This window comes from Pieris rapae, chromosome 17 (genome assembly GCF_905147795.1).
Source record: "Pieris rapae chromosome 17, ilPieRapa1.1, whole genome shotgun sequence".
NCBI lineage: Eukaryota > Metazoa > Arthropoda > Insecta > Lepidoptera > Pieridae > Pieris > Pieris rapae.
The window spans coordinates 7674997-7699567 of NC_059525.1; the positions used below are offsets into that span (position 1 = coordinate 7674997).

General features: G+C 32.9%; 1 protein-coding gene across 1 annotated transcript in view; it reads right to left on the minus strand.

Annotated features, from left to right (window-relative positions):
* Nucleotides 1–24571, minus strand: part of LOC110999538 — a 60216-nt gene that overhangs the window by 29156 nt on the left and 6489 nt on the right. The window contains exon 2 of the mRNA XM_022268634.2: nt 22674–22831. Within this exon, the coding sequence (XP_022124326.2) occupies nt 22674–22746 (73 nt within the window). The 5' untranslated portion in view covers nt 22747–22831. The remainder of the gene's footprint in view (nt 1–22673; nt 22832–24571) is intronic.

A 24571-nucleotide genomic window follows, 5' to 3' on the forward strand; every position in this document is an offset into this window, starting at 1 on the left:
AAAGATGTTTTTTGTTGTTGTTGTTGTTATTATTTCCATATAGTAGCAATGGTTACCATACAATGCGACCATACCTTGATACACATGATGCCGTCAAAGTTTAAAAATTTAAGCCGATTTTAATATGAGGGCTAAACTATTAGTTTAGATGAAGGATTCACTATCATTAGAATAAAAGAAAGTCAGTTGTTTATGTCACTTTAGATCTGGGCCTTATTTCTGAATGACTATCATTATACAATCTACAAACGAATTAATACCAAGCACATCCATCAAAATGCAAAGAGATTACGTCTGTCAGTACCCAATTATGTTTTTTTTTGTCATATCTTGAAGGATGGGTGCACGTGCGTCTTATTACGATCCATACGCTTGCGTGTAAAAATAGCAGCCCCTTAATGAGCCGTTGTTCAGTTCAACAGTTGGCTTTTGAATTTTATTATCAGTGGTGTGTGGTCATGTGAGGATAAAAATTTTATCTCTATTTTGAGTTTCCCAATCCGATGTTTAGATTTATATCTTGTGTAATAGCTTTCACGTGTTTATCAGATTTTATTGCTACATGTATACGGACGGCTTAAAAGGGTTCTCAGACTTTGGGAATTATTATCGGGACGTGACGTCACTTTATATCCACAAATATTAGCAGTAATAATAATACCATAAAAAGTGTTTATTTATTTTAAATACATTTGCATTCCTAGGTGTAAGATTTGGTTATACCTATAGGGTTCCCAGGTCTTCCATATACAAACTTAATTCTGAATTCCTTAAAATTTCAACTGTTATCAACACGCGTAAGTGTGTGGGTGCAAAATTAGCACTATATACAGATATTAAATGAACTTAATTTCATTAGAAAATCAGTGAAATGATTAATAAGGATGAAGACGGCGGCCTTCCTATCCTCTGGACAAATATAGCATATGGAAGCATGTATAAAACTTGTACAATTTGGTCAGGTAATGTTATTAATAATTTAAAAAAATGCTGTAATTTTTTTTTAATATTACAGGAGCCTCGCCTGATGTTAAGTGATACCGCCGCCCGTGGACACACACTCACACTGGTAGAGGGCTCGCAAGCGCGCTGTTGGCTTTTTAATAATTAGTACACCCTTTTCTTGAAGGACCCTTAGTCGAATTGATTTAGAATTACTTCAGTGGGAAGCTGGTTCCGCGTACATAGTGTGCGGCCAAAATTGGCTAAAGAAATACTCAGTTATGGAACAAAGACCGAAGGTACTATCTGGTGGTATATGGTAGGTACGGTATTACGTATTGTGCCCTGAAATCCAATGATAAAACTAAGCTGCAGGTATTTGCCCAAACAACTACTCTTCAAACCGTCGTAAATATTGATCGTTATAAAAATGTTAAACCTTTTATAACCTATGAATATCCATCTGTTTCGTATATTAACGGCACTGGTTTGGTGCTTGAAATATATACAGTATTTGTATACATATGTGTATTTGCAACTATATATATACTGTTTCTCCATGTGACACTTGGAATTCCACAGGTTATACAAGGCCGAACGTTACCTGTAACTTTAATTGGACAGTCGAAACAGGTCCCAGCCCCCAGGGCCTCGACTTGGCTAAAACTGCTTAAAAACTCTTTTTGTGTTTCGTGCGTTGATCTCACACACATATACTTACACATAGTTTAGTACCTATGAATTTGTAAAAATCTTTATCAAAAACTACTGGTTCCATTTCCAAATTTCATTCTTACACTGATTCTATGTGACCATTCTTACAATTATTACATATGTAATAAAACTACTATTACTAATATTAGTATAAATATAGTAACAGCATTTTGATTACTAAGGCTCGGCTAGTAAGTAATATGGGCAATATTTATTTCAAAAATATTGAAAAAATTACAACAATGTCCAAATTCGAACCGTGACATACTTTCTACATCTTTGAAGTAAGTTCATATAATTTTATATATTTGTTTAAAAAACAATTACAAAAAGTTCAGTCACTTTCCATGCGAAACAATAGAACAATATGTACGAGATCAAAGCTAATACGGGAATAAATGGACGCCACAAAATCATAAACGAACAATACATCGTTTGAAGTGGAGCACAACGGACTAAATTCCCAGGAATCACTCGAAGCTTTATGGCTGTCAAGAAAAAGGAGGGATGACTTGACATTTATGGCACAGCGTTCGGCTATTAACATTTTACGATTGAAACATACATGTTCAATGAATGGAAGATTCAAGCTGTTGAAATGCGTTCTGTAATAACAAGACTTTTGAGTCAAGTGTATACTAACATAAAGAATTTGTGTGCCTGGCCTATACAAAAAAGTTCTGTGAATCAAGTTCAATACTCAAAAATAAATAACTAAATTATTAAAATATATTAGTACATTTATTAATAATAAAGCCACTTTAATTCCACACTGGTGACAAAAAATATATTTAAAATGGGTGTTAGTTTTTTTATTACACCTACTCTTAATGTACGTTATTGTTATTCCGGAACTTTCCATTTCGATCTGTCTTCTAGATTGATTAACGCTCGAACCCAATAATTAATCCATAATCTCAGATTGAAAACAAACTGAGATCCTACCGTGACAGTTGATCGATCTCCTATCTGCATCCAATAACCAAACCCTACGAAGACAATCTATTTTTGGCGATAGATAGAATGCAATCTCTTCGCTCTTTACACTCATATTTAATAATCAAAATAAACCAAATAAAGTTAATAAAACTGTACAAATAATATTAAAATAAACATGTCTATGTTGAAAACATATCAAATAGCATTTTAATTATTTTAAAAACTGGTGTAAGTTAATATCTTAAGAAAGGATATTGACAAAGTTGAACTGTCATTTTCATACAAAGGTCTATCCACATACACCGAACCATGCATAGCTTGTATCGACAGATGGCTATTGCAATCCGTCGATTGGTTATTGGCACACTTTTATCAATATATAAGGTGATATCTCAGATGGTAAAAAATGGATTGAGATAGGTTATTGGGTTTGTGCGTTAACAAAACTATTGGCAGTAAACTATTATTAGCAACCGCGATGTTAATTACCAAGTGTAGCCCCGTACTAATTTTCCGTAATTTTTATAAATTTCTCCTATTAATCCGTTAACATTTTAAGTAACTAGATAACTTAGCACTGCATACATAAAATGAATACATGCCTATTTTACTTAAGTTTCAAAATAAATTTAAATTCACATTCATCTAAACTTTAAACAGTTGCCTCGTCTTCACTTCTGATACATTAAGAAAGAATTATGTGTTTCCAAGTAAAGCGAACTTTCTCTACAAAAGTTAGAATTAATTGGCCTGTGAGTTTGCAACTTGAATCTTTCCATCACTTCCACACAGTTAAAGGAAACTTTCGTAGACCCAAGTAAACAACGTGTTAAACTTATGATCATCAAATAAAGTGCTTTTGACATATGCTATAAAGTTAAAACGAGTCCATTGTTGCTTATCCCACCAGTTGCTAAGTACTTTAATTTTTGATTACATACATATATTCCTTATCGTACGTACCTCGAAGAAATACACCTTTTTCTCTAATGTCCAATATTATCAGAGATAAATATGATAAGCACAATATGTATGTTAAAATTAAAATAATATAAGAAGCGTCTTTATTTTACTTTGAACGGATCATTCTTATTTTAAATAAATACACCACTTTCTTTGCAAATAAAAGATTTATTTATTTCTTATGTATTTTATTGTAAATTTTGTTTATCTAATTTTTATTGTTTCCTAATATACTACTACGTATACTGTACTCGTTAGTGGTCCTAATGCCATAAAAATAATTATGTAAGAAGCGGAGTAACTTAGAGAAATTTCAAGGCATGTCAGCGATTTGACTAATCGAGGATCTTTTCTTTTCACACTGAACTTTCCTCCACAAGGTTTATACTTTAATCGAATCTAAAGTGAAGTAAACTTTACCACACTATAATTAATTGGAAGGGTTGAGATGACCTCTAACTTGTCTATAATTTGATTAAAAAAGCAATTGAAGACCCAAGACATCACTGAAGTACAATTATTTCTATAATGCCGTTCTTTATCTAGAACTATCCAGAACGAGCTGTTATCGAATAGTATCAAACAACAATAGGTACGATTTATAAGACTATCTTGATTATCACTTATGAATTTACATAGTGTAGCTGAAACCACGATTAGTTCTTGTATTAAGGCCACTTCATATTCATATCGTGCTTACACATAATGCGAGAGGTTGGGTGGCATATGGAGGGGTTCTCGGCAAAATGTCTTTATTAGCCTTTAGATGTAGCTTTCTTATAGTTCTCTTATTGTGTATCTGACTGTACAAATGTATGTATGCTTAAGACGGCGTGAAGAAGCATGAGCTCTAAGTGACCAAACCAAAGCCTAACTCACAACGGTTCTTTGCGCTAGGATGCGATTTAAGAACAAAATTAATTTGCAAATTGCTTTCAATGTAGACAAATGGGGAAAATAATTTTAAATTTATCCGATGTTTCGCGTGACTGTGACTGAAGACAAAAGGTATTGATTGTCAAAAAAGTATCACAGCTGTAGAAAAAGTTGTATTATCTGTATTTATTTCCCCGGAGTTGGTATCGACTAAAAGAAGAACGGTTTCTGCAGAAATTGCTCACGGTGTCCACCATTTAATACATAGCTTCAATTATATATAATAATAATTATAAATATATATATATATATATATGTATATATAATTTGTTAATAACACAATCAGATTTTCAAGTCTCTGCGTTAAGTCAAACATAAGCCACCTTATAAATATATACTTAGACCAATAAATCGGACTTGTTAAAATGCAAACTATAACTTATAACTAACTTATAACTCGCGCTTAAATAAAAAAAAATGCATAATTCTGTCTCTCGTTCGTTTTACTTATTATATAATATGTAATTTCAAGTCCAATACCAACCACAATAACTAGTAACAAGGAATGACAACTGAAACATTAGCCAAGTTGTTTGCCACTTTAGTTTATTACTTGAATGTAAGTGGGGATCAATGTCCCCGTCAATTTCAACTAAAATAGGTTACATATTAAATTCACTTACTTAACAATAGTCTCATGCGGATAAGTTCATTGTCAACTGTCAAGATGAAACAATAATTTACTAACTTCACACAGCACTCGAAATATGAACAGATTAGCATTAAACAATTTTTATAATTGTATACTAAATTACATCATTAATATCCCAAAATCCAAAATTAGTCTGGAAAATTTTAATACCCTCATAAATACAAAATGAGTCTTATTACACATTTTCTAAGTATCTTTGCATTGAGCTATGATGTAAGATAACTCAGCTATTTATTACCTAGTTTTTTTGGTTGGTTCTTCTAAAATCTCATTACATACATATATAAGTTAAAAATAATCAACATAATTGTCAAAACTTGAAAGTGCATTTGACTTGGCGAGAATATTTAGTGCAATGCTTTCAAAACTCTTTCATGCGAGTGACATGAAGTTATGGGTCACAATAACGACTTTCTGTCACATTTTAATTACGGTATTGAACTGAATCATTTCAATTTAATTATGTTTTTTATTCTTTAAGAATCGTTCGAAATTAAAACATAATTAAATAAACTATAGTTTTCTCTTTTTTTCCCACTTTAAAACTATATTCTTTCTATGAATTAGACTATTTCCACAGTTTAACGACCCGCCGATTATTCTGACGTTCAAATTCTGTATTGTGTATTGAACTGTACTAACTGTGGAATTCCTTGGAGGAGGCTTTTACCATTACATACTATAAATGTCTGTGTATGAGTCTGTATTTCTTTATAGAACTGAATAAAGTTATATTATTGAATTATCTGTTATGTTTGACTTTTACTTAGTTTTTACACACATTTGACGTTTTGGGTAAAATCTTAAGTCAACATTTACGCGATTTCACAACTTCTTTCTCGTTTTTCGCGAAATTCGTACTATCAACAAAAATTGATTTAGCAAATTCAGGCCAAAGTTTTCTTAAGAATTGACAAAAGAAAGTAATTTCACGCATACTACGAATACTGAGTGAATAATAGTATAATAAAAATAGTATATTTTTTAATATAGAAAAGTTTGTGCGGTTGAATCATGGCTGTGCACCAATTGATCTTTCTTTTCATGTAATCGACTTTTCCCTACAGTTAAGGGAAATAGCAATTCGATATAATATGCTGACCGATGATCAGCTACGAAACATGGTCAAAGAAAAAATGCAATCTAAGGTCTATATCGGACCCAGTAGAGTCGCTGGGTTATTTCTGCTTTTACTAATGCACAAAATACATTTAATATAATACTGTAACATAATATAGAATATGAACAATATATAATATAATACTGAATTAAAATGGTGGGTACTTTACGATTGATATTAATAAGTTTTACAAAATAAATGGCTGTAGTAAATGTAAAAATGTAGATAAATATTTTCTTGTTTTATCCGACTACTAGAAGAAACTATTTCCTATTTACAAACCTTTCACTAATATTAACATCAGCACAGGTAAATTTAACGTACTTTAGTGTTTGAGGTACACAAATGAAAACTGAAATATTCATTGTCTTTATTGTAAGCACTGTATTACATGGCGGTTTTACGTCGTTTGCTCCACGTGCTTAATAGGATTGCAAAATAACGATAGATTGATATAATTACACCGCTACAGTACTGTCAGAGATCAAACCTTTTAAATTTGTTTTAATTTTCTATTTATGATTTATTAATAATTATTCCTATGGGGGTTAAAAGTATTGTAAACACCTACTAGTATGTGTGTTGTTAATTATATAGGGGAGCGACGCACGCTAACATTAAATTCAAAATATTAATATACATATCCCTTTAGCAATCCTAATCGGAGTGGATTTTATACTCCACAAAACTTGTTCACTTCAATGAATATCGACAATTGTTATTTGTGTTCAAATGATGAAGGATTTCGAAGGTTTCCACCTCAAGTGTTCGTTTATTTTACCAAATGTATAAATTTGTATAAACGCGACTATATATGTGAAAAATGTTCTTTGTTCACACAATAGTTGATTTATTGTCTTAGAAAAGGTATAAGACCGTTTCGTTTTGTTTGTTTACCGTTTTAGCCAAATTTTAAGAAACAATGCAGTTGTTTGTTAAATTTTGGTTAGGTGAGTTTGTGTATTTTTGTGTTTTTTAGTAATTAAACCTTACTTGACTTACAAAGTGAATAAATATAAAGTATCATTAGACACACGTTTTTCCGACTGCTGTTATACTCTGTAGTCGAATCGGGTTCGGTTGCGAAACGAGTACACAAAATGTTAGGAAATTCGGGTTGCTAATATTTATTAACAAAAATTTTTGTATTTACGAGCACTGGTTGGTCGATTATCACTCATTCGCGACAAAAAAGAACCGATACGTCTAAACGGATCCCTATGATCCGAATTTCATAATTTTTGATTTGTATTTGTATTTTCAAATAACAGAATAACGTAAAACATTCAATACAAATGAGTCTCGTAACTGTCAAACATTTAATGTCCTCTACTCTACTATATATCTCTATGTCCTCTGTCCTACCCTCGGTATGGTAAAATCTCCCCTCAAATCAAAGAATATATTTAAATAAAGGTTACGAATCGTCAAGATATATCCACAATATTTAAATAATGGTATATTTTAGATTTTAAAAATGCATAATATCTGTAACGAAAGGGACTGCCAAAAATTTTGGTGGTCAAAATGCGTGTGTTCTGATGTTTACTTCTTTTGTTATTTTTTTTAATAACTTAGTTAAATTTTGTTTTGTATTCATTGTATTAGTGTGATAAAATTATAAATAAGTTTATAAGGCCTTTTTGGAGCTTTGATGTTCGCCATGTAAGCTGGTATAAAATAGAAAAGATTTTTTTATTTCTTACTAAGACTAGGATCTAGGACTAAGATCAGGATTCACCCGTTCCACCGCATCAGAAACGCCCGTGCTGTCATAATGGATTGGTAAATCCACCGTATTGTATAAATATGAACATAATAGAATGGGTTCAATTAAAAAATATAGCGACCAAATTTTCTATAAATAGCTTAAGACATAAATGAAATAACAAACCCACAGTAATAACTGTAGAATATTCATGTGTCACATTTTTTAATAGAAAAAAAGACTAATTAATACTTAAATGCTAACGTCTGAAGTCTAATGAATAAAAAAATGTGTCCCGAGGCTTCATTTCTAGGAATCAGGTCAAGATGGAACGAATAAAAATCTAAGCAAAGAATTAGGTTCAAATCAGACTGTGCTAGATGTTAACCTTTGTTAGGAAATATAAAATACAATAAACAAAAGAGTAAAATTGTTTCCGGGTGGCATTTTGATGGATATCACGCCACCGGAAGTGAACATTGAAAAAGTTTTAACATGACTGGTAAATGATTTGCCTTTAAAATTTATTAAAATGTTTTTATGTTACTTCTAATAAAACAAATCCGTACGATAAAAATGTATTATGACATACGGGAGTCACCGCGATAAGTCACGTAAGATAAGTAAGATGGCTGGCCATGCGTCATACTCGTGAACGGGTGCTACTTGTGGTGACTGGTCGTACTTAAATTCGTGTATGCGGTGATCTTAGTTGTTTATACTACGTAATTGCGTGTTGTTCTCACGACTATGTAAGTGCGTGCTCCTATTTCACCATGCCTCCTGCTGATAGAGGACAAATCTTTGTTTTTAATTTATTTTTTTATTCTTTATTACTCAATATGTCATAATATGAGACATGGTGTAGTGGTTGCAGCTCCTTACAAACATTGTGTAAAAAAAAAACTTTGCGATTAAAAAGAGTGGCGGAGAGTTTATTGCCAGTTCTTCTCTTCCATTCTACGCCCTTGATTTGAGAACTGGCAGTAAATGTAAAATTAAATTCATTTAATATTTCTTTTTTTGACGTTCATAAGTGTACATTGTTACCTACATGAATAAATAAATTTTGAATTTTGAAATGTTGTTTCTGAATCTCACCCTTAAAGAGACTTCAGGTACTTCAAATTTTCCTGCAATTGTGGCAGCGTCTTCCCGTATTAAAGACACGTAACACATTTAACACACACACACACTTAACACACACACACACTTAACGGGTCATTGAAACGCAACTAGCATATCAGTATATATATACATTCGACTTAGGGTCCTTCAAGAAAAGAGCGAAAAAAATCTTAAAAGGCACTTGTGAGCCCTCTAGCATCGAGTGTCCATGGGCGTCGGTATCACTTAACATCAGATGAGCCTCCTGCCCGTTTGCCCCCTATTCTACAAAAAAAAAATCAAAATACAGTACAATTTTACTTTGACAAATGTTTGTTCTCGCACATACAGTAATTTGATTTTTTTATTTTGTTCAACAAATTTGTGTTGTGAAAGTCTATACGTATACAAAAATATAAATAGACACGGGGAAAGGCCCAGTGGGAAGAAAATAGAGAAGTCGACCTCCAGAATTCTGGTAAGATAGAATAAAAGGAAAAACGGGGAAGGATTAAAAAAATGGTGACAAGAATAAGAGACAGAAGAATTTGGTGGAGGCCTTCATTAACCATGGTAGTACCATGGACTCGATTTAATCCTAATTGTGTAGTACTCGAATACAGGCTATTTTTATTAAATAATTAACGTTTCCATATTTCAGATATACTGTTTGTATTATTCATATTTTGTTCATAGGTTAAATTATAATTTGTCGCAATTTATTGTGCAAAACGCGGACTTTCCATCCAGTAAGTTCTTAATTAGTTCATTGATTTTGAAGCATTCAATACTGAAACATTCGTTAGGTTTAAATGTATTAAATTCATAAATGTATAAGCAGTACTACCACACTGAATAAAGTTTTACAAAGACTCATTCTTTCAGTTCATCTGGTTGGTGAAAGGTTATCTTTTGCCTTCTGTGTTACCACGATTATTTTCTCCAAGATCTTATCGTTTCTGCGTATTGTATGGCCGAAATAATAAAAAATCACCGACGGCATATGGCAGTCAGACGAGCCCATTTGCGGTATATACTTGAGTGTAATATATAAATGTAATTATTATAACTAATATTTAAAAATAAATGCTAGATGTACCTATTGTGATAAATGACATAATTATTATCTGTTTAATATTTTATACTCTATGGTTAAAACTAATAATTCTAAACAAACTTATTTTGTCCTACCCTCATTTGTGAATCATATTTGTTTGTTAACGGGTATAAAAGAGCGGAGCTACGGTGGCGTAGTTCAGTGACTGGTTGACTTCCAAAGTGGTAATACCTAAAGTGGCTCATTGACATTCAAAGGTGATAATATCTAAGGTACGATATATTTGATTATTTTGTATATTGTCTATTTATGTCATATTGAGGAATCATATAATCTTATTATGTAACGTCATTATATACTGATGACTGGCGTATTTAATAAATATGGTTAATACAAACAGTTGTTGTAGTTGATTATGATTAGGCATATTGTTATATACACTATTGCGATAAACACTGGTTATGTACTACGAGATAATTAAAATATGATTACGAATTTAACCCTTTTATTTATATTTCCCCTTAATAACTAATAATAATAAGATTCTAGTTATATATAATATCTTTTAAAATAAAATTTATAACATCAGAAGTGGGATAGACTTACTTCACCCCTAGTAATACATTTATATCTAAGTTTCAGAATGGATCCTACTATCTTGGAAGGTCTGCTCAAGGCAATAACTGATGCTGTCTCTGGTCGTCGTCATGCCGATGACGACGTGGCACTCCCGGTCTTCGACCCAGCAACTAGTGACAGCGGTGCGGAAGGCTGGTGTAAGAGCATCGAGGAGTTATCAAAAGAATTTGGATGGAGCAGTATCACAACAGTCGCAAGAGCCGGTAAGGCTTTAAAAGGTTCCGCTTTGTTGTGGTTTGAGTCTTGGATACCGTCAGAAGGTCGAACATGGGAAAATTTCCGTACAGACCTCACAGACTTGTATCCTGAAAAACGGAACCTGTCTGAAAAACTATCCAAGGCCGTGTCATACAATTCCGATTCTGCAGATTCCTATTGCGAATACGCTAGGGAAAAGCTTAGATTGCTACGTAGTACGAAAATATCATTCACTGAAGACCAATTAATCGAACTAATCTGCGGTAGCGTAATCGATGTGAACGTCAGGATGGCTGCTTTCAACAGTAATGTTAAAACCACTTCTCAGCTAATATCCTTGTTCTCCAGTTATATAAAACCCAAGAAACGTCCAATAGAACAAAATGATTATTACAGTATAACAGGACAAAGTAAAGCCAAACGTCCAAAGTTAGAGATCCAAAATAATACTTCAGAAGGAAAAAAATGTTATTTATGTGGTAAATCGGGTCACATCAAAACTCACTGCCATTTAAACCGAAATCCGCCAACTGAAACATTGATTAGTACTCCAAAAAGTAAGGTTTCTGATAAGGTTACATGTAACTTCTGCAAAAAAATCGGTCACACTGACTCAGTGTGCTGGTATAAAGCACGTTCTGATTCAGAGAAAACCGACCCTAATAAAAGTGAGGTTAATTTTTTAGGCAAAGCGAATTAAAGCTAACAGTCGTATTTATCCACGACATTCCAATTGAATCCCTAATAGACACAGGTGCTAATTGTAGCCTAATCAGACAATCCATAGCTAAACAGCTTAAATGTAATATACTACCTTGTTTCAAATACCTTACGGGAATAGGACACGTTAGATTTGAAGTCTCGGGTAAAATAACTGTCCCTGTAAGATTCGATGATATATATATCGAACTTGATTTATTTGTCGTTAATGATCAAAAAATTCATTATAATCTATTAATCGGTAGAAATGCTGTTGAATACCCTGACATTGAGATAATAACAGATTGTGATGGAAGTAGAATTCGGAGGAAAACTCCTAACAATGTAGACTTACACGTAAATACCTTGCTCCAGCCAGATTTTTGTAATATCCAAATGGCCGAGTTAAAATCAAAATTAATTCACTTAGAAGAAAAATTGCAACACCAAATTATAGATATTTTTGAGAGACATATTGCTATATTAAACAAAACTGGGTCAGTCACAACAGGAGAATTAAAGATAAGGTTAAAAAGTGACAAAGTAGTAAATTATCGTCCCTATCGTTTGGCACCTTGTGAAAGAGATAAAGTAAAACTCATTATCCAGGAATTAATGGATAGCCATATAATTCGTGAAAGCGAATCACCGTTTTCAAGTCCTGTGATTTTAGTAAAAAAAAAAGATGGTAGTGACAGACTTTGCGTCGATTATAGGTCCCTAAATAAAATCATTGAAAGAGACACATACCCTCTCCCTCTTATTGAGGATCAGATCGACAAATTAGGGAAAGCCAAGTTTTATATCTCAATTGATATGAAAAACGGATTTTATCAAATTCCAGTATCTGAACACTCTTCTAAATATACAGCCTTCTCAACCCCTGACGGACATTATGAATTTATAAAAATGCCTTTTGGCATCTGTAATGGGCCATCCGTATTTCAACGGGCAATTTCCAAAGCCGTTTCACATTTAGATTTCCTACTTGTCTATATGGATGACATTCTTATTCCATTTTCAACTATTAATGAAGGTTTAAAATACCTAGAACTAACAGTATCAGCTCTCACCACTTCTGGTTTTAAAATTAACCCTAAAAAGTGTCAATTCTTTGTTAACTGTATCGAGTATTTGGGTAGACAAATATCTGAAGAAGGTGTTAGGCCATGTACATCTAAAGTTTCGGCCCTAATAAATTCACCAATTCCTCGTAACATTAAACAAGTACGACAATTTATGGGCCTGGCCTCTTATTTTAGGAAATTTATCCCAAATTTTGCAACACGTACTGCTTGTATTAGTAAATTAACACAGAAAAATCAAAAATGGGAATGGGGTTCTGAACAGGACATTGCGAGGAACTATGTACTGAATTACTTAGTATCCAGACCATTGTTGTCAATCTTTGATCCTACTTTAAAAACCGAGTTATATACTGATGCTAGTGCTATAGGATATGGTGCTATTTTAACCCAGAAAAAAGATAGAGATTCTAAAGTTATCGCTTATTTTAGTAAAAGAACTACACCTGCAGAGTCAAAATATAGTTCTTATGATTTAGAAACTCTAGCTATTTACAATGCCTTGAAACATTTCCGAGTATATTTACTAGGAATCAACTTTACAATTATCACAGATTGTAACGCTATTAAATCAACAATGAATAAGAAAGATTTATCACCACGTGTAGCTCGCTGGTGGACATATATGCAGGATTTCCAATTTGAAATTACTTACAAAAAAGGACAGTATATAAGCCATGTCGATTTTCTCAGTCGCAATCCTGTTGGGGACCCCATGTCTGCTGATATCACAGTAAATTTAATAAATGACCCGCAATCTTGGCTAGAACTTGCACAACAAAGAGACCCCGAAATACTATCAATTATTCATGGTGTACAAACGGGAGAGTATGATTCAAACCAATATGTAGTTCGTAATAATTTATTATATTACAAAGTTAATCCAAATGGGGAATTAAAGTTGTACATTCCAAAGGGTACAAGATTAAGTATTTTGCGTCTCTACCATGATGAAAATTGTCACGTTGGCTTCGAAAAAACTGTCTCTAAAATACGTGAGCATTTCTGGTTTCCTGCTATGACAAGTTTTGTAAAAAAATATCTGTCTCATTGTTTGGTTTGCATCAAACGCAAAAGTCACCATGGCCCTAAGCAAGGCTTCTTACACCCAATACAAAAAACCGCACTGCCTTTCCATACAATACACTTAGACTGTACAGGGCCTTTTACCCAGTCAAATGAAGGTTTTAAACATATTTTATTAATAGTAGATGGGTTTACCAAGTTTTGTTTGCTTAAACCACTCAAAACCCTTAACGCTCAAGAATTAGTACCAGTTTTACGTGATATCATTACCTTATTTGGAACTCCATCTATAGTAATTTCTGATAGGGGAACTAATTTTAATAGTGGTCCAATTAGGTTATTTTTTGATGACCTAAATATAGAACATCACTTGATTTCCACGGGTACTCCCAGAAGTAATGGTCAAGTAGAACGTTACGTGTCTACTATAACTGATATGCTTAACACTATGTGCAATGAACAGTCAGATTGGCCGAACGTTCTGTGGAAAGTACAACAATCAATTAACACAACTGTACAAAAATCCACAGGCTTTACCCCTTTGCGACTACTTATCGGTGTAGACGCAAATATTCCATCTGTCCAAGCTCGTTTAGACGACGTACTTGACGAAAATGATAGACAAAGTTCAAATAATTTAGAGAGCGACCGAGAAATAGCTAGGCTACGCCTATTACAAATAGCAGAAAAATTCAAAAAACGTTTCGACACCACTCGTCGTAACAATGTGAATTTTAACGTAGGAGATATAGTGTATGTCTCTCAAAATCATAGGCGTAATGATAAATTGGCACCTAAATTTAAAGGGCCTTATGAAATATCTTCTATCCTTCCTAATGATCGTTTTGCTCTACAAGGTATAGGTAGTTTACGAAATATTTCAGTAGCAAAAGAAAAGTTAAGATTATGGCCAGGTGAATTAATTGATGAAAATATAAATGTCGAAAATGATATGGCACATTAACTCCAAGTTATTATAATTATTAAGTACTTTACCTAATTACGTTTACATTATTGTACTGACTGTTGATTGTATAGATATTTACTTTATCTAATTAGATAGACATGTATTATTGTTCTGTTGATTGTAGAGATATATTATAAAAAATACTTTAGGTACCTAATATATGTGATTATATAATATATGTGATAATATGTGATTTTATTTATAAATTAAAAAAGATCCACTGGACAATCGTTTACTTGGTGCTTGTCTATCTCACCAGCAGTGGGTGAATGGGACTTGCATGACGAGGTAAACGGTAAAAATTTGTTTCCGCTGGTCGGTCATTTGCTTGGTGCAAGTCTATCCCACTAGCAGCGGGTGGAGGGGACTTGACACGTCTAGGCACTTGGCAAAACAAAAGTAAAATGTAATGTACTTCGAGAGCGAAGTACAGGGTAAAATTTGTTTCCGCTGGTCGGTCATTTGCTTGGTGCAAGTCTATCCCACTAGCAGCGGGTGGAGGGGACTTGACACGTCTAGGCACTTGGCAAAACAAAAGTAAAATGTAATGTACTTCGAGAGCGAAGTACTTGTCAGTATGGCCGTAATATATAAATGTAATTATTATAACTAATATTTAAAAATAAATGCTAGATGTACCTATTGTGATAAATGACATAATTATTATCTGTTTAATATTTTATACTCTATGGTTAAAACTAATAATTCTAAACAAACTTATTTTGTCCTACCCTCATTTGTGAATCATATTTGTTTGTTAACGGGTATAAAAGAGCGGAGCTACGGTGGCGTAGTTCAGTGACTGGTTGACTTCCAAAGTGGTAATACCTAAAGTGGCTCATTGACATTCAAAGGTGATAATATCTAAGGTACGATATATTTGATTATTTTGTATATTGTCTATTTATGTCATATTGAGGAATCATATAATCTTATTATGTAACGTCATTATATACTGATGACTGGCGTATTTAATAAATATGGTTAATACAAACAGTTGTTGTAGTTGATTATGATTAGGCATATTGTTATATACACTATTGCGATAAACACTGGTTATGTACTACGAGATAATTAAAATATGATTACGAATTTAACCCTTTTATTTATATTTCCCCTTAATAACTAATAATAATAAGATTCTAGTTATATATAATATCTTTTAAAATAAAATTTATAACAAGTGCATTTACTCGTGCATATATTTTAATTTTCTTTTGTACGCCGTACAAAAGCAATGGGGCCTTTACTCTTTGTAAATACGAGCAAACAAATATGAATATTTGTTTTTATTCTTATATCGTTAGATCCCGCATTGAACGTCCTAAGAGACTGTATTTGTTTTGTATAGTTATAGCTTAATGTGCTTTGATTATAATCCTACTAATAAACGCGAAAGTTTGTAAGTACGAATGGATGTTTGTAAGTACGAATGGATGTTTGTTACTCTTTCACGTACTGGATTGAAATCAAACTTTACCAAAAATTAGCTTATACATCAGAATAACAGATACGCTACAATTTATCAAAATATTGTGTGAACTATCCAAAATATCAAGTAAGTAGGAAAAAAATCGACCATCTGCGACCCAAGTTACAAATATGTAATGTACGATGCAACTGCAACTATTAGTAGTCAATATCTTTGGTAGTTTTTTCTTCCCCACGCTAATACAAGCTAATCAAAATACTAATCCTGTGTAGACACCGCGGGCACCAGTTAGGTAAAGTTAGTGCAGTCTAGTAAGTTAAAAACTTTTGGTAAATTTTTTATAGTTGAATCTACTAAAAACATTACTAAAATTCCTTGAACATTACCTCTGTACGAAGATATCATTTCAGCTGAATGTCGTTTGGGGTTTATCGACGCGTCTTGTCACGTAACTTGGTGAATCAAATACTCGATTTCGAGTGTCCGGAAGTGTGTTACGAGTGGCTGAGAGTATTATTTCTCACATGAAAAGAAATCAGTAGGCTCTGGCTCCGTTTAAGGCAATACTTGAAGCGTGTGGAGCCGCTTAAGTTACCCTTTTGACGTCTTAACAGCCCGTTTTGTGGGCTGTTTACTTACAAATAATGCATTGAGTTTCTTTATTTAACTGTTAGTTATATTTACACAAGGATTTTGGATCTATCACGAATGGTTTCAAATCCAAATCTTTCTCAAGGATGTAGATCAACAACTACTACGTATTGAAATTCTTGAGAGGTGTTGTTTGCACACATGCAACCCAACTAACCAACCCAAACCAACCCAACTATACTCCTGGGTATCTTAGTACTTATAGGATATGTGCGACGGTAAAGGCCTAGGTTATTTGCGATACCAAGGGAAAGAACCAGTCTGTTGCACAGATCCCCGTTATCCAGGATGTTGCGCCTACTGAATTCTGTCTCCGACACTATCGACATATTTATATGTTCGCAGAGTGAATTCACAGTAGCAATACTGAGTATATTATGTAGTTATTATTATTAATATAATATTATATATGAATAAACAACGAGCAGTGTTGACCAAGTCAGCGTGTGACTATCATCACGTAGGTTTGATCTCCGGCTGTGCACCAATGTACTTTCATTGTGCACATTTAACTATCATTCTTTATTATAGGCCATAGCTTATCATGTATCTCAAAGCGCAATTAGTGAAAAGTGTCGTTTGTTATTTAATAGTAATTTCACCTACCTATTTCAACTAGCTAAAATCGTAAAAATAAAATGAAAAAAATGTGTAATACGTAACTAAGGAAAGTAAAATTATAGATTAAGTTTTTTTTATAAAAAAATGTTTAACGGTGTCAATTATATTATATTATCCGGTTAAATTATATAAGTCTGGATTTGTTCTGTTGGACATTACGTTGCTTCAAACGATCTACGTTCTCGTATGGCGGACTTATGTTGGAGACTAAACACGTCATCAACATCATTCCTTTCGTATTGGGTCTTATGTAGAAGGACTATCGACTGAGAGCGTTAGGATAACAAGCTTTTCAGTATGTGTAAAATTAGATTTTATATGTCAAATCAAATCATTTATTTAAATTAGACCACCTAAAATAGCACTTTTGAACGTTATATAAAATATAAAGATGATTAATTTAGCCCCTTTCAAGGGTAGTTTCGTGTGTAGAAGAATGGCCAAGAAATTCCACACTTAGGTACTCTTTTAAACTAATGTGTACAAATATTGTAAATAGAATGTACAATATTTGTACACATTAGTTTAATAATTATATGAGAAGACAATGTACTTCTAGAATAAAATTACTATACAGGTCTATTAATGTATTGAACATCAATAAATTGTATATTTGTTAGTACTGTTAATATGAATAAAAGTGCAAATATGACTGCTGACTTTCACGAAATAAATGGCATGGAGAAGTTTATTAAGATGCTAAGCTAAGAAGGCTTGACAGGAAATTACTTTCAAGCAGTGAAAAATGTAGTCATGATACTTTAACGAAGCTGTCTAGACAAAATTAAGTAGTGCTTTTTAGATTTATACTATGTATCTTTTAAAGAACAAGCTCAATGTTTCATGGAGAAAGCATTGTGGATAAGTCAATCGTGAATGAATGTAGCATTTATTTCAAACAACCAAGTTGTTTTATATTATATTACTTGATTTGATTTACTTCCGATATATGTCTACTCCAGATCTTTCCACTGTAGTCCATCCTGGTTGGGGTTTCTTCATAAGGCGCATCCACACAGTGCGAGCAGTCTCGCGAAGCATTTGCCACGCGAAGTACGTGTGCCTCGGCCGAGACAAGCGCTGAAGAGGGCGAGCGACCGAGCGCGCGAGTCGCCGACTGTCGGCGTTTTGATTTGCTCAAAGGCACCTCATTCGTTTGCTGTGCGCACTCTGGAGGCTCGGGCTTGCGCGCGACCGCGCGATAAGATTCCTTGCGCGGCAAATGCCTCGCGATGCTACTCGCTCTGTGTGGACCCGCCTATAGGATAGCCCAGGATAATCGTGCATAAACCTGAAGTTCGTTCGGACACAGTGCGCATTCAAAAATTACGGTGTAGCAGGCACAGGACAGCTGATCCCTATTTAAAATAATATCAAGAGACAGATACAGAAATTTGAGGCGAAGACTAAGGGTTGAAACTTTTTTTCCTTTTTACCCCTTTTTTCAGCTTTTTCATTATTTTGAATTTGGAACATGTATTTAAGAAACTGATTTGATTTTGCGTCATTTCACATATTTTTGGAGTTCATTACTAAATTACAATATGAAATGGGGTGTAAAAGAAAAGGAATACAGCAATCGCCTTGCACAAAGTGCTTATGGAGCCATCGGTCATACGCTTCAAAAGTTTGGTCAGCCGTATGTTCCTATATCGTACTAACAACGGGAAGACCAACAGTTCGTCTGTCGAAGAGCAGAAAAGATAGGGGCGCCCGCGTGCTGCAGAACTACAGAATTTTTTTCTAACTGATAATTTTTTTTATTCTCCACTGAGTCTTTAATAAATATGTTGGTATAGATAATAACAAAAAACTGTAATAAAAAGACAGTGTTATTTTAATTTTAAATATATGTAGGTAATTAGGTACAGACATACAATTACGTACATAAAAAGCTGGGAAGCTATCAGCTATTTTTATTAGATTAAATATCTTTATTTTTTATTTTTTGGTAAATACATTTTCACCTGTTCACAAAATCTCACTAACTCGTCATTTAATTCAAAGTTAGTAAGTTATTTAAGGAAATATGAAAGGGAAAATTAAGCTTTCAAAGTGTTTGGCTCTAAATTTACATTTCCTTTAATTCAGTCTGAAGTATTAACATTAATTAATATCGCTAATTCTTAAGTCAAATTACAGATTTACACGGAATTTTCACAGTTTTCATTGAAAAATATTTACTAAAACTACAGGTTTAATTAAAAACTTAAAAGATGCTCCCTATACTAACCAATAAGAGTATTTTTTTGTAATCATAATATTTTATATCACCGTTTTTTAGGTTTCATGTTAAATCATTGAATATCATGTAAATAATTTTCTCTTTTCTTTTTCATCTAAAATTTTATCTCTGATTCCGCACCAGAATCTGTTACAGGTGAATATATTTTTAAGCCTTTGCTTATAAGAAGCCTGTGTGCAGAATTGTAAGCCTCAAATAACTATTAATTACCCCCATAGAAATAAATCCATCTAATTAAACTATTTTAACTTAAGTACTATAACATTCAAGAGCTTACTATTTCTTAGAAAGCCGGCAACGCACTGGGCCTTCTCGCAGTGTATGTATTAATGGATGGGCGGTACTCCTGTTAGTTGACCAAATAAATAATAGCATACCAGGACGAACTCGGGGCGTCATACCACAGCGCAGTCTATGGTTAGATAAAACACGTGCGGTATTTCTCGCTATTTGTTTTTGTCGTTGTTTTGTTAATTACCTACTATCAGGAGACTTTAGCAAATAAACATAACATTAAATAATTCATATTTTACGTAAGGGTAAATTTCTATTAAGATTGATAATACCCTATTCCTCCTTATAGAATATAAGTAATTACGTTTTGACTAACTATAGCCTTCACCGTACTAAATTTTCTTTGTAACATTATTGAAGGATCCAGTGCATGGAGACACCTCTATTACATTCTACATATTACTAGTATATGTAACTCCCAAGCGAAATTAGAGAACTATCACTAAATAAATTCAAAGCCCTTGTTAAAAGATAATTAATTAATATATAAATAAATAAAATAAATAAAATAGCCTTTATTGCTGAACTTATTTTTACAGTAATTTTTCTTACAAATACGTTTATAACTTTTAACAGTTTCTTTTCTTTCCATAAATCAGGTATCGGTAAACGGTCGTTTCTACATTTCAGCTTGTCTTTCGACATAGGCCTCCTCTAAAGATTTCCACTCTGTTCTATTTTTCGCTATGCGCGTATAGTTGCTATGTGGATGTCATTTACTTTGTTTTTCATGTTAGTGTTATTTTTTCCTTTAGAGGGTCGTGGTCATTTTTCCCCACGATGACCAGTCGGCTTGGGGAAGTATTTTGTTTTGTTATTTTATGTTGGTTCATGTTGAGCTGTTTATTTTTCCGTTTACCTACAGTTAATTGTTATTCTTTGTTAGTTGTTGTCTTAGCGGGAAGAGACGAAAGAGAATTAGCTCTAATCCTCATTACGTCGAAAGCATTTGGTCTATTGTTAATCGGCGGCATTAGAGTTTGTTGTTTCCTTGGTTGAGCATTGTTTTGTGGGGATGATGATGTTTCTCTTTTGCGCTTTTCCTTATTTATGTTAGTATTTTTTCCTTTTACTACTAGTTTGTCAAATTTCAGGTACGCGATATTTCCCTTTTCTCTCTCCTCTTTTAGCTGCGCCTGCAACGTTTTCCTTTCCTCTATTACTTCCTTTGTGTAGTCTTCTGTAACATATACATTTTTGAAGTTTTTCTTCTTTCCCATAACTTCATTCTTCTTCCATTCGCTCGTAAAGGAAATCAGAATTGGTCTTGGTTTTCCAGAAGACTTTCCCTTTCCTAGACGATATATTTTGTTTATCTCATGTTCTTGTAATTGTATGTCAAGGTCAGTTTTGAAAATATGTATTGTATTTTGTATTAATTCTTGTGTAGACCTTTCGCCTTCATTTACTCCAAACATTATCAAATTGTTTTGCTTCTTTCCTCTTTTTAAACTTTCTACTTCCTTTTCGAGATTTTCTACTTTTATTTTTAAGTTTCTATTTTCTGTTATAATAGGTTGAAGTTTTTCGTCTAATCTCTCCATTATATTATTTGTTATCGAATCTTTCAATTCTATTGTTTGGTTCAAGATTTCATTCTTCATTTTATCAAACAATAGTTGAAACTGATCCTCCATTCTTGTAAACTAAATCTGCGTGTTATGGAACGTAATTAGTGGTAGTTTTTATTTACTTGCTCTGGCAACACTAGTTAGCTGTTACTGTGACAAGTGTCAATGTCATTGATCTTTTGTCTATGCTCAATATGATTGGTGGATTTCTAACCTCTAATTATCACTTTTGGAGATACTTTTGTTGAAATTCAAGAACTTACGTGATATTGTGTGAAATCGGTAGTTCCACTACACGGACGACACTTCAATTTGTGTTTTGTGACGTCGCAGTCTCAAGAACAGTGTACGAAATTATTTTTTAGCACTCAATAATACGGAGCTACACAATTACGATGCTTACAGTATGACAGCCCATCCTCAAGATGTCGGCTATCAAATATTCGCAACAATGTCCTCTTTCTACGTACCAGTGCTCGTTATATTAATTTTGTACTGGCGGATATATCAAACAGCCTGTATCAATAATTAATTAATATAGCCCTTTATAAATGTGACGAATACTTAAATGATCATAATCCTTGGGATTGATTTGCTCTAGTTCAAACAATTTGTATTAAAAACTTGGCGATTGAAAAAGTGGCGGAACGTTTCTTGTCAGTTCGGTTGTAAATGTTAATTTACAATTAATTTAATTTGTTTTACTTGACGTTCATAAGTGTACCTGTTTATCTATATGAATAAAGATATTTTGATTTGATTTATTCCACTATGGTCAGTGATAGTTTTGGTCTGAACAATTATTGGAATACTTTCCTTTTCGCGACAAACGAACAGTATTATTCGAGCGTCTGATGGTTTGATAACTCTTCTCCTATGTTATTACAAGAGTCCTATGTATTAACATATAAATTAGTAATAGTAGTATATTAATTAGTAATTATCAAAGGACTCTTGTATTCAAGCTAATATGCAAACACATCAAATTGTCGGTGCCAACAGTCGCGTCGCGAACACGAATCTTACAGCGCATAGTAATTTACCGAGGGAAGAGATCATCCTTGATATAGTAACTAGATATCCAGATTCAGAATCTTTATTACTTACCTAAATTATCAGCACGATGTAATGGTATAATTGCCACCCAAAGGACAAGAAGAAGGCTGGTTCTTCTTTCCATTTTTATATCACAGTCCAAACATATTAAAGTTCACATAAGCTGTACCGTGTCATGTTTTATATGATTTGTCTTCCATCTCCAAATTCTGTAACAAAATAAAAATGTTTTAAACAAAATCATTTCTAGGTTTGCTACTGTTCAAAAAAATTATATTTTTTTCTTATCCTAAAAAAGTAACAATAAAACATTTAAAGAAAAACACTTTTTTACAGATTAAAGTTATGTATTATTGTATTTAAACTTATAATTATTTTAATATAATTTTAAATTTAACCGACGTTTCGCGTGCTTTACAGCGTGCGTGGTCACGGTGACTGAAGACAAAGGAGTTAAATGTCAAAAAGTATCACAGCTGTAGAAAATGTTGTTTTTTGTGTATTTATTTCCCCGGAGTTGGTATCGACTAAAAGATGTAGGGTTTCTGCAGAAATTGCTCACGGTGTCCTCCATTTTCGATTATTGTTTCATTTCAAAGTACTATTAAACCAAGACTTGTGCTTATAATTTGTCTAAATACGCCATACTATACATATAAACTACCGAACCCATATCAATCAAATCAGCTTACATCTCAATTAATACCCTTATTATTATTTTATTGCAAATATTTGATACAATTCCAACAGATGGCGCTGTGTTAAAACGTTGGTTTCACATAAGCTATACCTTTCACATAAATTCTCCTACCGTTTTCCTTGACTAGTTTACTACTATGTAATCGAGCCTGCTAGTTAGATTATATAATGTGATTTAAAGCTGCCTAGTGACATGTACTTCATTAAATTATTTAATCAACAAATATTTGAAGTTATTGGTCTAAGTCAGTTCTGCTAAATTGTCAAAATCACACAAATGCCACAACATTTAATTATCCTGGTACGAAGATCGTTCAAAACTGATATAATTAAAAGCGGTGGACCCAAGAATTAATAGCCCAAAAGGTTTAGATTTAGTATAGGGCAATTACGTATTCAATTACATTGAAATTTTATGCTGGTAAAGGTAAAATAACGAACAGAATTCAAAATGAAGCATTATTAAAGAGTTCCATTGTGCGCACTTGCTTAATTAGTTATAATTGGTTAATATCAGCTAATTCCATATTGCTATGTATACATTTTCTAATCGGACGCTAAAGTTTACATTTATTTTTCGTTTGCTAACAGAGTTGTCTAATACTGGTCGGTCTTGAACATTCTATAAAATTTTTTGCTTTCACTTTTATTTATTTATTAACTCTTTGTTACAATATAAAAACTGAACATAGTTTAATGGTGGCCTTATCGCTTCGAGCGATCTTTTCCAGGCAACCACTGTAAGTGAACAAAAAATATATTAAATTACATAGAGTAGGCAAACAGTGCTAAAATATATATTACATATAGCTATTAAGAAAAAACTAAACAGGAAAAAAAACTAAATAAACTAAACTGATATTACCTACATACAAAGAGTAAAAAGTGCACATGAATCACGAAAATCTAAATGAAGATCAGTTAGTAGTTAGTACGAATGTTAGGGATATGATGTGGACAGGTAATGTTTGTACAAAAGAAATTTAAAGGAAGATAGAGAAGAAGCTAAGCGAATAGGGACGGGAAGTGAATTTCATAGCCTAACTGCAGATACTTTAAAGGAATCGCCAAGAAAGGAGGAGAGTTATGAGATCGGATTTCAAGGGTATAGTTTTTGGAAGAGCGTAAGCTATAGTTATGGGCTCCCAAAAATTTGAAATCATTTTTGAGCTAAGAAGGAGTTTTAGGGATGTTTGTTAACACACACAGAATATTATCTGTATTTTAAAATTAAACTTACTCTACTTTAT